The sequence below is a fragment of the Protobothrops mucrosquamatus genome, unplaced genomic scaffold (assembly GCF_001527695.2).
Source record: "Protobothrops mucrosquamatus isolate PMUCROS unplaced genomic scaffold, P.Mucros_1.0 scaffold953, whole genome shotgun sequence".
In the NCBI taxonomy this organism is placed as follows: Eukaryota; Metazoa; Chordata; class Lepidosauria; order Squamata; family Viperidae; genus Protobothrops; species Protobothrops mucrosquamatus.
Window position 1 is genome coordinate 198,275 of NW_015387198.1, and position 11,692 is coordinate 209,966.

At 48.3% G+C, this 11,692-nt stretch overlaps 1 protein-coding gene across 1 annotated transcript in view; it reads left to right on the forward strand.

Moving 5' to 3' along the window:
- The first annotated feature begins 1,229 nt into the window (after positions 1 to 1,229).
- The window catches only part of CCDC6 (coiled-coil domain containing 6), a 57,784-nt gene continuing 47,321 nt past the window's right edge, over positions 1,230 to 11,692 (forward strand). The window contains exon 1 of the mRNA XM_015819569.1: positions 1,230 to 1,523. Within this exon, the coding sequence (XP_015675055.1) occupies positions 1,230 to 1,523 (294 nt within the window). The remainder of the gene's footprint in view (positions 1,524 to 11,692) is intronic.

Here is an 11,692-nt window from a genome sequence, read left to right on the forward strand (position 1 = left end):
CTCAGGAATTCTGGGAGTTGAAGTCCACGAGTCATAAAAGAGCCAAGGTTGCAGGTTGCCTTGCCCAGCAGATCCAGGCGGTCTCCCCACAGACCCACTTTTGCTGCCAGCCCCAAGGGGACTTTGGGAGGCTTCAGCTCGTCTGATGGGAGAGGCTGCCCGGAAAAAGAGACCGGGGCCTGTGACCTTGAAGGGTGAGCTCTGCCTTGGGAAGCAAGGAGAGCCAGGCTGGCTCTTGGTTGCCGGCAGTCCCGGTCCGCAAAGGATCAACCTTGGCTCTTTTATGACTCGTGGACTTCAACTCCCAGAATTCCTGAGCCAGCATGGCTCCGCTTGGAAACCTCTCCCTTTCCCCTCAGCGTGGCTGGCTCAGGAATTCTGGGAGTTGAAGTCCACGAGTCATAAAAGAGCCACGGTTGCCTACCCCTGATCTACACCTTAGTAAGCATAAGATTCTTGGCTTACATAGAAAATAATACAGATAAAAACATTCTGTCTTCCTTCCTTTCTTGTGGCTCCTGAACTATATATCTAAGGTGAAGCTTGTGGAAAGAGGACAAATTAAGGAATTAGGGCTTCATATGGCTGACATCCAGAATGCCCAGTTTATGCTAAGCAAGCTTGGTTTAGAAAGCAGAAATATGAAATGGTTAGCTTTGTTTTGCATTGCTTTAGTCCAGGGGTAGGCCACCTTGGCTCGGGGACTTCAACTCCCAGAATCCCTGAGCCAGCATGGCTCAGCTTGGAAACCTCTCCCTTTCCCCTCAGCGAGGCTGGCTCAGGAATTCTGGGAGTTGAAGTCCACGAGTCATAAAATGGCCTAGGCCTAGGCCAGGGGTAGGCCACCTTGGCTCTTTCATGACTCGTGGACTTCAACTCCCAGAATTCCTGAGCCAGCATGGCTCAGCTTGGAAAGCTCTCCCTTTCCCCTCAGCGTGGCTGGCTCAGGAATTCTGGGAGTTGAAGTCCACGAGTCAGAAAAGAGCCCAGGCGGCCTAATCCTGCAGCCTTTTGAGGCGGCGAAGGAGGGTGCAGTACCGGAGGGCGCCGGAGGGGCCGCTGTGGGCGCGGCGGGCGGCGTCGGAGGCGCCCCTCTTGGCCAGCGGGCGGGCGGGCGGAAGGCGGCGCGACGCTGCGGGGCGGGGCCACGCAGGGGTGGCAGCAGCAGCAGTAGCAGCAGCGGAGCGGACGGCAGCGCGGCCTGCCTGCCTGCCTGTCTCGCTGCCGGCATGGCCGACAGCGCCAGCGAGAGCGACACGGACGGCAGCGGCGTCGGAGCGTCGGGGGCGCCGGGGGTGTCGTCGGCCGGGCCCGGAGGGGGCGCGTCGTCCTCGTCGGCCGCGGGCCCCGGCAAGGCGGGCGGCATCGTGATCTCCCCGTTCCGGCTGGAGGAGCTGACCAACCGGCTGGCCTCGCTGCAGCAGGAGAACAAGGTGCTGAAGATCGAGCTGGAGACCTACAAGCTCAAGTGCAAAGCGCTGCAGGAGGAGAACCGCGACCTGCGCAAGGCCAGCGTCACCATCGTGAGTGCCCCGCCCGGCTCGGCTCGGCCCGGCCTCCCGGGGACAGGCAGGCAGGCAGGCAGGCAGGCAGGCAGGCCCAGCCGCCCCGGGGGAGGGTGGGTGGGTGGGAGAGGGTGGTGGGCGCGGCTCTCCCACCCCCCCTCCAAAGGGAGCCTCCAGGAAAGGTGGCTCTGCTTGGGGAGGGGGAAGCAGAGACCCTCCCCTGCGGATCGGCCAGGGCAGGGGTTCAGGCGGGGGCCGCCCCCTCCCCTCCCAGAGGCTGGCCAGACCCTGGTCCCCCGTCTCACCATCCCCCCATCCCCCTCCTTGGCTGGAGCCAGCGCCCCTCCGGCTCCCCTGCTGCAAAGGCTCCCATCCCCGGGTGGGAAGGAGAGCCGCTCTGGCTGCCAGCTCAGGGCCAGGGGGGGGGGCAACCTGGGCAAAGGTGGCAGCCAGCATTCAGGGGGTGCAGTTGCCCGACCCTCCCCCCCATTCTTCCCTCCTGGCCCCCTTTCTTCCCCCCAGCCAGCCTGGCTTCTTCCCAGCAAGACCATCATGCCACCCAGCTGCAAGCCAGTCCTTGGAGGGAGTGCTGCTGCTCAGGATGGGTGGGTGGCTGGCTTGTTTTCCCAGGGCTTTCTGTCTTGGTGTGGCGGGAGGTTTGTGGGTTTTTGTTCCACTTAAGTCAAGATCTTTTTCACCGCCGTGGCTTCTGGACGAGGTGTACGGTGTGCGGTTTCTGTGTTGGGCTGTCGCCTAGTGGGGAAGTCACCCTGGGGAGACAGCTAGGAATGAGGTTTTTTTAAACAAGCCAAGGGTGGGCAGGATGAACTAAAACAGTGGTGGCGAACTTATGGCACGCGTGCCAGAGGCGGCACTCGGAGCCCTCTCTGTGGGCACACACGCCATGCCCTGGAGATGGCAACCGTCCCTCTTCAACCAGCCGCATGCTAACTCGCCGAGGTCCCACGTGCCGGATGCATCCCAACATGGCTGGTTTCCCACCCCCGCATCCCATCCCTCTTGGCCTCGCATGCTCTCTTTTTCCCAAGCATGATCCACTGCATCGCCTCCTCAGCTGTCGGCCGGCCGGCCAGCTCAGAGGCAGCTTCTCTGAACTGCTGGCGGCGGGCTGCGGAGCCCCAGAGTGCGCCGGTCGAGGGGCCGGCAGACTGTGGCTGCTGACGGACATTGTCGGCCCCCATGCGCTCACTGGCCTCTGTGTGCGGGGGCCGATGGTGTCAGGCAGCAGCTGCCCCGGCCCCTGCTTCACCTTGCCCTGCCACAATGGCACCCCCACCCTACCTCGCCTTGCCTCGTCTCACCCCACAGGACGAGCCTCCTGCCCACCGCCCCACCTGCCAGAGACCCCCTGGATCTCCCCCAACCCTGCCTGGCCCCCACAGGCGTCCCTCCCCACGAGCAACATCGAAGTGACCATGCCCACCTTGGCCACAACCACCCAGTCTGCCATGACCACAGCCATGCCCACCTGGCACCTGGAGATAAATAAGTGGGTTTTGGGTTGCAGTTTGGGCACTCGGTCTCTAAAAGGTTCGCCATCACTGAACTAAAAGATAAGGTTATGCTTCTGGAATAACGGATCTATGGATAAGGGCTCCTCCTTCCGCATGATTAGGAATGATAATTCTTAAAATCTCTCGGTTAGGGCAGAAAATGCATGCCTTCTTGTGAGGTAGGTCTCAAGATGTAACTGACAAGGTGCACACTTATTGCTCGTCTCCTGGGAACTAATTTGTTTCCCCCCCCAATTTTTTAATTAATTTTCCAATATTACATCTACATATTTGAAAAGTAGCGTGGCGGCTGAGCACAGTAGTTCCATTACATTTGAAGATCATCAGTACAAATCTCAAAAGTATTAACAACAAACTAATTCCCTCTCTTTCCCCCATAATATCTATTGTCTCATATTCGGACCAACACAGTTCTTATTCTATCAATCAAACAGAAAATACCTTTCTAGTATGCATCAATAATCTTCAGTCTATACATATCTTAATTGATTTGACATTCCATCTTTAATTTAGACTGTAACCTAGTAGGTTTTTCTTAACTCTAATTTCCCATTGATATTTAAATTTAACGTTGAATCTTTTATCATTTCCAAATTTTAAATGACCCCAATTTCTAAGTCTCCTATCTCATATTTGGGACTGCTGGGAACTAATTTGGTCTGCTTTTTTTATTACTGCTTGAAATGCTGCAGTGACCTGCAAAACCACTTTGACTTTTGATTTTTCCAAAGAGAGAGAGAGATACAACTGCAGTATCATTTCTCTGCTCTCAAAAAAGGCTGAGAAAAACCAAGCAAGTCCATTTCTAGACTAAGCTATGAGTTGATTTGAGAGTTGAGTTGCATTGGAATTCCTCTCCCCCTTTTCAATGTCTTCTGGTGTTAGAAATGGACATGTTGAAGGATCTTGTTGGATCTGTCGTTCGCAGTCCTAATGTTTGAGCGGTTATGGCTTCTGAAGATTGGTCCAAAAGTAATAAGCATTTGATGTATCTACTGAATTTATAGTAGCCACATCAAGCTCAGAGTTATTGAGGTTTCTTTCCTTCGGGGGGGGGGGGGTGTTGGGGAAAATTGTCAGCTTTCTCTTCAGGAAATCAGAAATTAATGTAAGATGGCATTTCTAACCAGAAGTAGTCTGATGGGCACTTTCACCTTGACATTAAAAAGAGTTCTAATCATGTGAATGGACAATTACATGCAGATGAGTTGCACTGGAAAACCTTGTAAAAAATGCTGAATTAGACTAGGAGAAGGTCTTCTAGTTCATAAATCTGTAATTTTCTTCTCATAATTTGTATTTACTTAGGGATCCTAATGGGACACGCCAAGCATACAATAGAAAGTTAATAATCCCATTGTTTTATTTATTACGCTAGTGTGAACTACCAGACTTTCAAAGTTATCCCACTCAAAATCAATGTATAATACAGCAGAATTCAAGCCATAAAAATAACTATATTATTAATCTCTGTAAATTTAGAACAGTCAGAATGCTAGCTAATTAAAATTTACGTGTTAAAAATAATATCGCTCCTTTCCTTATCACGATGGAATTGTTCACTTAAGAATATCGTGCTCTGTAGTCAGCACAAATAAATTCTTACAGACACCACGCAAATTATGGTATTTCTCCTCAGATTACTGCTTCCTTTTATGGGATGGATAATTTAAGTGATTTTTTTCATGATGTTATAGAGATCATGCATAGTTAAGTGCTGAAAAATTAATAGCCATTTGTCTGCGTGCAAGTTCACAAGGGTCATTCTGATATTACAAAACTATAATTTGCAAGTGTGTTTGCTCCGTTTGTTGACGAACTCTGTGTTGCAAGATGTGGGCCTGATCATCCTGCCACCCAGCCTTAAACGTTCAAAGATTGCCCTTCATAGTCATGAGTCATGAATGTTAAGCAGTGTTCAGCATCAGAAGAAGCAAAGCACAAAAAAATACATGATAATGGTTTGAATGATTGTTGTGTGAAAGATGTTGGTCCTTGCCATCATTTTTTAGTGTTAAAATTGACAGCTTAGTCATTTAAAACATTTAAATGTTTAACACCATCGCTAAAAATATTCTTTGAATCGCAAAGTAATCATCATCAATTAGATTTTTGAAGGATAATCTGTAGGAAGATGAAATGAAGAGTAGCATTATACCAGTCTTCTGGATTGCTAAGACGGTCCTCTTTTCCCTTTAATAACATTATGGGAACATAACACAATCACCCCCAATTTATTTTCTACACCTCAGACTGAGGACTGCAGAAGAAAGAAAGAACATGGAACAAAGTAATCAAATGTTGTTTTTCTCCAGCATTCACTTTGAGTACTTTCTTAACTAACACCATTGCTATATAATCAACATACCCAGCAATTCACAAGGAGCTCACCATCCCTGTGACAAAGGAGAATCAGAAAAAGATAATGAACAAAATCCATGGAAATGGAGATACATTTTTTTGAGAAGATGCTTCAAAAGGAGCATTGTGAGTGCACGCACTCACACATGCTTGCATGATGCTTTTTCCCTGAAATCATCTCTTAGTGATGTCATTTTACATGGTGGGGAACTCAGCCTAAAGACTTCTGTATGTTCAGAATTTCGGGAGCATAGATGAATTGTCAGATATGAGGAAAAGATGAGGAAACCTCTGGACATGGTACAGCATTTTTCCAGTTAGCAACTTGTTATTATCCCCCTTTTACGTTGCTGAACATCTTTGCAAAATGACTGGTATTTAAAATATTTTACATCTTGGGTATAAAACCTGTTTAGATTTTGAAAAATCCAGTCAGAAACAATAACGTGAAATATGGAGAGGTGTTGATAGAATCCCTTGGACCAGGTGAACAGACCATAGACACAGGGACAATACAAAGAAGATGTTGCCACAAGCCTTGGACTCTTGCTATTGTCACAACACTTCCTCTTTTTTCAGGGGTCAAAATTTCAGTTCATACTTTAAAAATACAAATCTATATATTTAGATTTCTCTATATCAGGGGCGTCAAACTGCCGGCCCACGGGCCGGACGTGTCACGAAACCGCACCCACCCCATTGTCGACAAATGGGAAAAAGCTCTGATATGTCGCGCGACATCACGTGACGTCACGAGCTTGACATGTCTATGTAATCTATTTATATAATTCAGGCATATCTCCTGTGGAATTCAAGACGAAGAGAATTGAACTAACGTTTATGAAAGGTTAGAAAAATAAAGTTTATAAGATGGCTCTGCCGTCTTTGGGGATTGCTGTTGTTAGTTGCGAAGTCGTGTCCGACCCATCATGACCCCATGGACCACGTTCCTCCAGGCCATCCTGTCCTCTACCATCTTCTGGAGTCCATTTAAGCTCACGCCTGCTGCTTCAGTGACTCCATCCAGCCACCTCATTCTCTGTCGTCCCCTTCTTCTATTGCCCTCAATCTTTCCCAGCATCAGGCTCTTCTCCAGTGAGTCCTTCCTTCTCATTAGGTGGCCAAAGTACTTGAGTTTCAACTTCAGAATCTGGCCTTCTAAAGAGCAGTCAGGGTTGATCTCCTCTAGGACTGACTGGTTTGATCGCCTTGCAGTCCAGGGGACTCGCAGGAGTCTTCTCCAGCACCATAGTTCAAAGGCCCCAATTCTTTGGCGCTCAGCCTTTCTTATGGTCCAACTTTCACAGCCATACATTGCAACTGGGAAAACCATGGCCTTGACTATACACACTTTTGTTGGCAGGGTGATGTCTCTGCTTTTTAGTATGCTGAGATGTAGCATTACTCAGTTACAGTGGACAAGTACAGCACTATATTCTCAATATCCTTAAAAGCTCATATCCTGGTTGGTGCTCCTTAGGTGCAGATGAAGGTGATCTGTTTCAATCCTAAAATCAAACTAGAGCAGAGCGTACGGTCTGCATCGCTGGAGGGATGAATGTCCGTTGAAATCAGCCAGTGTCTGTGAGCAGTTGCCTTCCTTCCTTCTTCTGAAAGAGGGAAACGAAAAATGGGGACAGCCTTCAGTTGGAGGCCCTCAGACAAACCACTTTCTACCTAAGAGGATTGGCTGCCAGAGGAGCTTTTCTCCAGAGGCTGAGATTATTGGGAGTAAGCCCTTTTTGAGAGGACATCAGAGCTAATTGCTTTAGATTCAGCAACGTGGCACAATGATCTGGCTTCCGGCTGCAGGCCGAATGGAGGCGTTACGTTGAGATGCATGGGGATCCTAACCCTCCTCCACAAATACTTTGACTTGGGTGTATCCTCAAATCAAATCAACCTTTATTGTCAAAGTACATGCGTACAATGGCTGAGCTCCCTTCGTGCACCCCTCCCCACACAACTCACGGTGACATCAAACACACACTCTTATTGCACCACGTGAACTCATTGCACGATGGGCCGGCCCCGCAAGTCTATCATACATGGAGTCATTTCCCATTCAGGAGTCTGACAGCCCATGGGTAGAAACTGTTCTTCAGCCTGTTGGTGAGGCTGGCTATGCTTCTATATCTCCTACACCCAATGGTAGGAGAGAGTAAAGAAGTGATGACCAGGGTGTGAGTCGTCCCTGAGGATTTTCCTCACTCTTCTAAGGCAGCGGGCCCTAGCGATGTCGTCTAGTGGTATCAGGGTTCAGCCCGCGCTGTTTTGTGCTATGCTCACCCCCCTCTGTAGTGTCTTTCTATCCGCGGCTGTCAAGCCAGCATACCACAACATAATGCAGTATGACAGGACGCTTTCTATAATGGACCGGTAAAAGAAGGTCATCAGTCGTTGTTCCACTTTGTTCTTTCACAAGACCCTAAGGAAGTGGAGGCTCTGTTGGGCCTTTCTGGCCACCTGGATTGTGTTGATTTTCCAGGCGAGATCTTCGCTGAGGTAGACCCCCAGGAATTTAAAGGAGGAAATTCTCTCCACACACCCACACCCACACCCCCGATGTAAAGTGTGGCGGGTTCCTCTCTTTTCTTCCGGAAGTCTAACACCATCTCCTTTGTCTTGCCGATGTTCAGGTGCAAGTTGTTTTCTAGGCACCATGAGGATAGCTTTTGTACCTCCCCTCTATACGCTGTCTCATCTCCACCTGTAATAAGACCCAATACCCTATACCATTTCGGACAAATGACTGTCCAGTCTTTTCTTTAAAACTTCCAGTGTTGGTGCATTCACCGCTTCTGGAGGCAGGTTGTTCCACTGGTTAATTGTTCTAACTGTCAGGAAGTTTCTCCTTAGTTCTAGCTTGCTTCTCTCCTTGATCAGTTTCCATCCGTTGCTTCTTGTCCTGCCTTCAGGCGCTTTGGAGAATAGCTTGACTCCCTCTTCTTTGGGGAAGCCCCTGAAATATTGGAACACTGCTATCATGTCCCCCCTCGTCCTTCTCTTCGTTAAACTAGACATACCCAATTCCAGCAGCCGTTCCTTAGAGCAGAAGTAGGCCTCCTTTCAGATACAGCTCCCATAACTCGGGGGGCTTTGCGGAGTGGGGGGCTTAGAGGTGCTGCAGTTCAAAGCCTGTTGGGAGTTAAGCAGCTGGTGCACTTTTTTTTCTCATTTTCTTTTCTTTTCTTTTTTTGACTCCATCCAATTCATCCTGTGAGTTCTTCCCAACTCACAGCGCAGGGCATTGCGTTATTTTAATAATGGCACATTCCCCTCAAAGGAAAATTTCAGGGCCAAAATGGGAAGGTGCAAGCGATTTGATAGAACAGTCGAGCCAATTGGAAACGTGATGTGCTCTTTTGTGTCTCCTCATATGCTATAAAAAAGCCACCGGCAACCGAACTGGGCGGTTTACAGGTCAGAAATGCTAAATCTTGTGGCAGGTGAGTTTTTTTCAAGTCGGCAGGAATAACATCAGCTGACGTCAGCTCTGCGTCTTCCATCACGTTCTGCTCTTCCAGTTGCTTCCTGTGAGAGACTGCGAGAAAACAACGTGTGAAATAACAGCCTTCTTAATTTATCAACCTGCTCTCCTGTCAGAGAGTCTACCTTGCTGTCAGTGGGCCTTTCTAATCCCTTCCATTGCTAAGGCGAGCCCAAGATTGCTTTGGGAACAGAGGTCTCCTTACCCCTTTATCCTGCAAAGCAGAAGCAGAGTAGCGATCTGGAGGGAAGAGTAGAGTTAGTCCTTGACTTCTAACCACTTAACAGCAATTCAGAGTTGTGACAGCCTTGGGAAAAATGACTTGCAACCTGTCCTTAGTGTTCTGACCACTCTTGTTTCCCACTCCATCTTTGAAGATAAATAATTATACGTTGGGGAAACTAAATTTCGTTGCCCGAAAATTTCTTCTCAGAATAGTTTTCTAAAGTTAACTTTTTTGAAAGCTCCCCCTGACTTTGTACGAAAAGGTGGCCTTTCTAAAAAAAAAAAAAAGCTCTTTAGAAGAAATTCCATTCTTCCAGAGCAAGGGTAGGCGACCCAAAACACTCAAAGAGCCACTTGGACCCGTTTCCCACCGAAAACAAAACACTGGGAACCACAAAACCCTTTTGATATCTAAAATGAAGATAACACTGCATATATCCTTTTTTACCTTTATTATAGGTGTATGTCATGTGTCTGATTAACGAAACACGTAAAAGGACTTTCAGGCATGTTTTCTCCTAAAAGCATTTATTAATGTTACAGATATGTCAGCACAACATGGTGGAATGCTTAGATCTGCTTCTCTTCCGTTATGCCTAATATTCCAAACCTTTTCCACTCCCTTATTGTAAGGTCATGGTTCACATCTTCCAATCAACTTGGAAGATGTGATTTACTTCCGGTTTCTTTCTCCCGGGCTATCCCTATGCTCCTCCCTCTTTCCCAGTTGCTGGTTTAACTATATATATACCAGACAGTTCTGCACATTGTCAAAGCAAGAATATACAGTATTTGCAGCGTTGACAGTGTGTGTATGTGTGTGTGTATCATAAAGGTAAAAAAGGATATATGCAGTGTTATCCTTATTTTAGATGTCAAAAGGGTCTCTCTCTGTGTCTCTACCTGTCTCTTTCTCCCTCCCTCTCTCTCCCTCTCTCTTTCTCCCCCCCCCTCTCTCCAGTCTTCTGCTCACCTGGCAAGCTGGCTTCAAGCTATTCTCCAGCAAGCTCAGGGGTAGGCAACCTGGGCTCTTTTATGACTCATGGACTTCAACTCCCAGAATTCCTGAGTCAGCATAGCTTGGCTAGCTAGCTCTCTCCTGCCCTTCCTGCTTCCTGCAGAGATGCAGCTAAGGGAGGAGCCCCACCCAGTAAGCTTTTCAGCTTGTGGGAGAACACCATGAGTCCACTCTCTTTTTTACACACACACACACACACACACACACACACACACACAGAGAGAGAGAGAGAGAGAGAGAGAGAGAGAGAGAGGCGCAAGTGCCTCTCTCTGTCTCTGTCTGCAAATGGCGGAGGAGGCTAGGAGCCGCAGGGGAAGGTTCAAAGAGCCACATGCGGCTCCGGAGCCGCAGGTTGCCAACCTGTGTTCCAGGGGAACCCAAGAGGCTGCTTGTGACTTTTCGCTCCGTCTTCTCTCTAGCGCAGTGGTGGCGAACCTATGGCACGGGTGCCAGAGGCGGCACTCAGAGCCCTCTCTGTGGGCACGCGCGTCGTCGCCCCAGTCCTAGGCCTTCAGCTGGGTTTTATAAAACCTTTTTGCTTTAGGCCTCCGCCACCATGTGCAAAAAAAAAAAAGGTTCAATCAGTCAATTTCAACTTCTCGCAGGAAAACAAAAGTTCTTGCAAAGTTGGAATTGATTGAACTTTTTAGTCCCACCCAGTCTGCCGTTACCACTGCAGCCATGCCCACCCAATGGGCCACGCCCACCCAATGGGCCACACCCACCCGGCACTCGACGATGCATAAGTGGGTTTTGGGTTGCAGTTTGGGCACTCAGTCTCTAAAAGGTTCGCCATCATTGCTCTAGCGGCAATAAGTGTGAACAGGCTGTGGCTCATACATTTTATTCTTTCTTAAAGTCAAAGGAGACGTGTTTGTTCTATTTCAGGAATATATTTTCATTTGCATGAAACTACAGATGCATTTGTCATTGAGGCCGCTTAATCCTTTTGACTGACTTTCCACATCTATTGATGATTCCGGCTGCTTCTTCTGTCCCAAAAAAAAAAATCCCCTCAGCTATAAAACGTTCTTGCTGGGAGCAGTGTGGTTAATTAATAGCCTAATGCTGGAGCTTGGTTTCCATACCTGGAGATGTTTCGGGTCAAAAAAGATTTGAAAACCCTAATCTGTTGCAGATTAGAAGAGGAAGGATACTCGGTGTGGTAGGTACCCTTTAGTGAGGCTCTATGTGCGTTTCAAAATAGAATTTGGAATTCAAGTAACAGAACCCTGGTGCGGTAAAGAGGCAAATCTTCCTTTCACATTTGTGACGGGAAGCACAGTTGGAAGGCTCATCTGTAATTCTAATGTCACGAACGTATCCTGAGGTTAATCTTGGCATCTGCAGTCATAATTAACTTCCAGTTCCAGGCGTTTAAAGAAAGGAGGAAATTAAGAGGGAGACCAAGGGGTTGCCAGACAGACAGCAAGTCATTTTGATTCCATTTCTTTTGTTCTCTCTTTCCATGGCCCGTTCCCTTCTCAGGGTCATTAAGCTGAAATTTCTCTGCGTAGTTTTGGGGGAGCGTCTCTTCCCCCCCCCCCCCCCCCCCCCC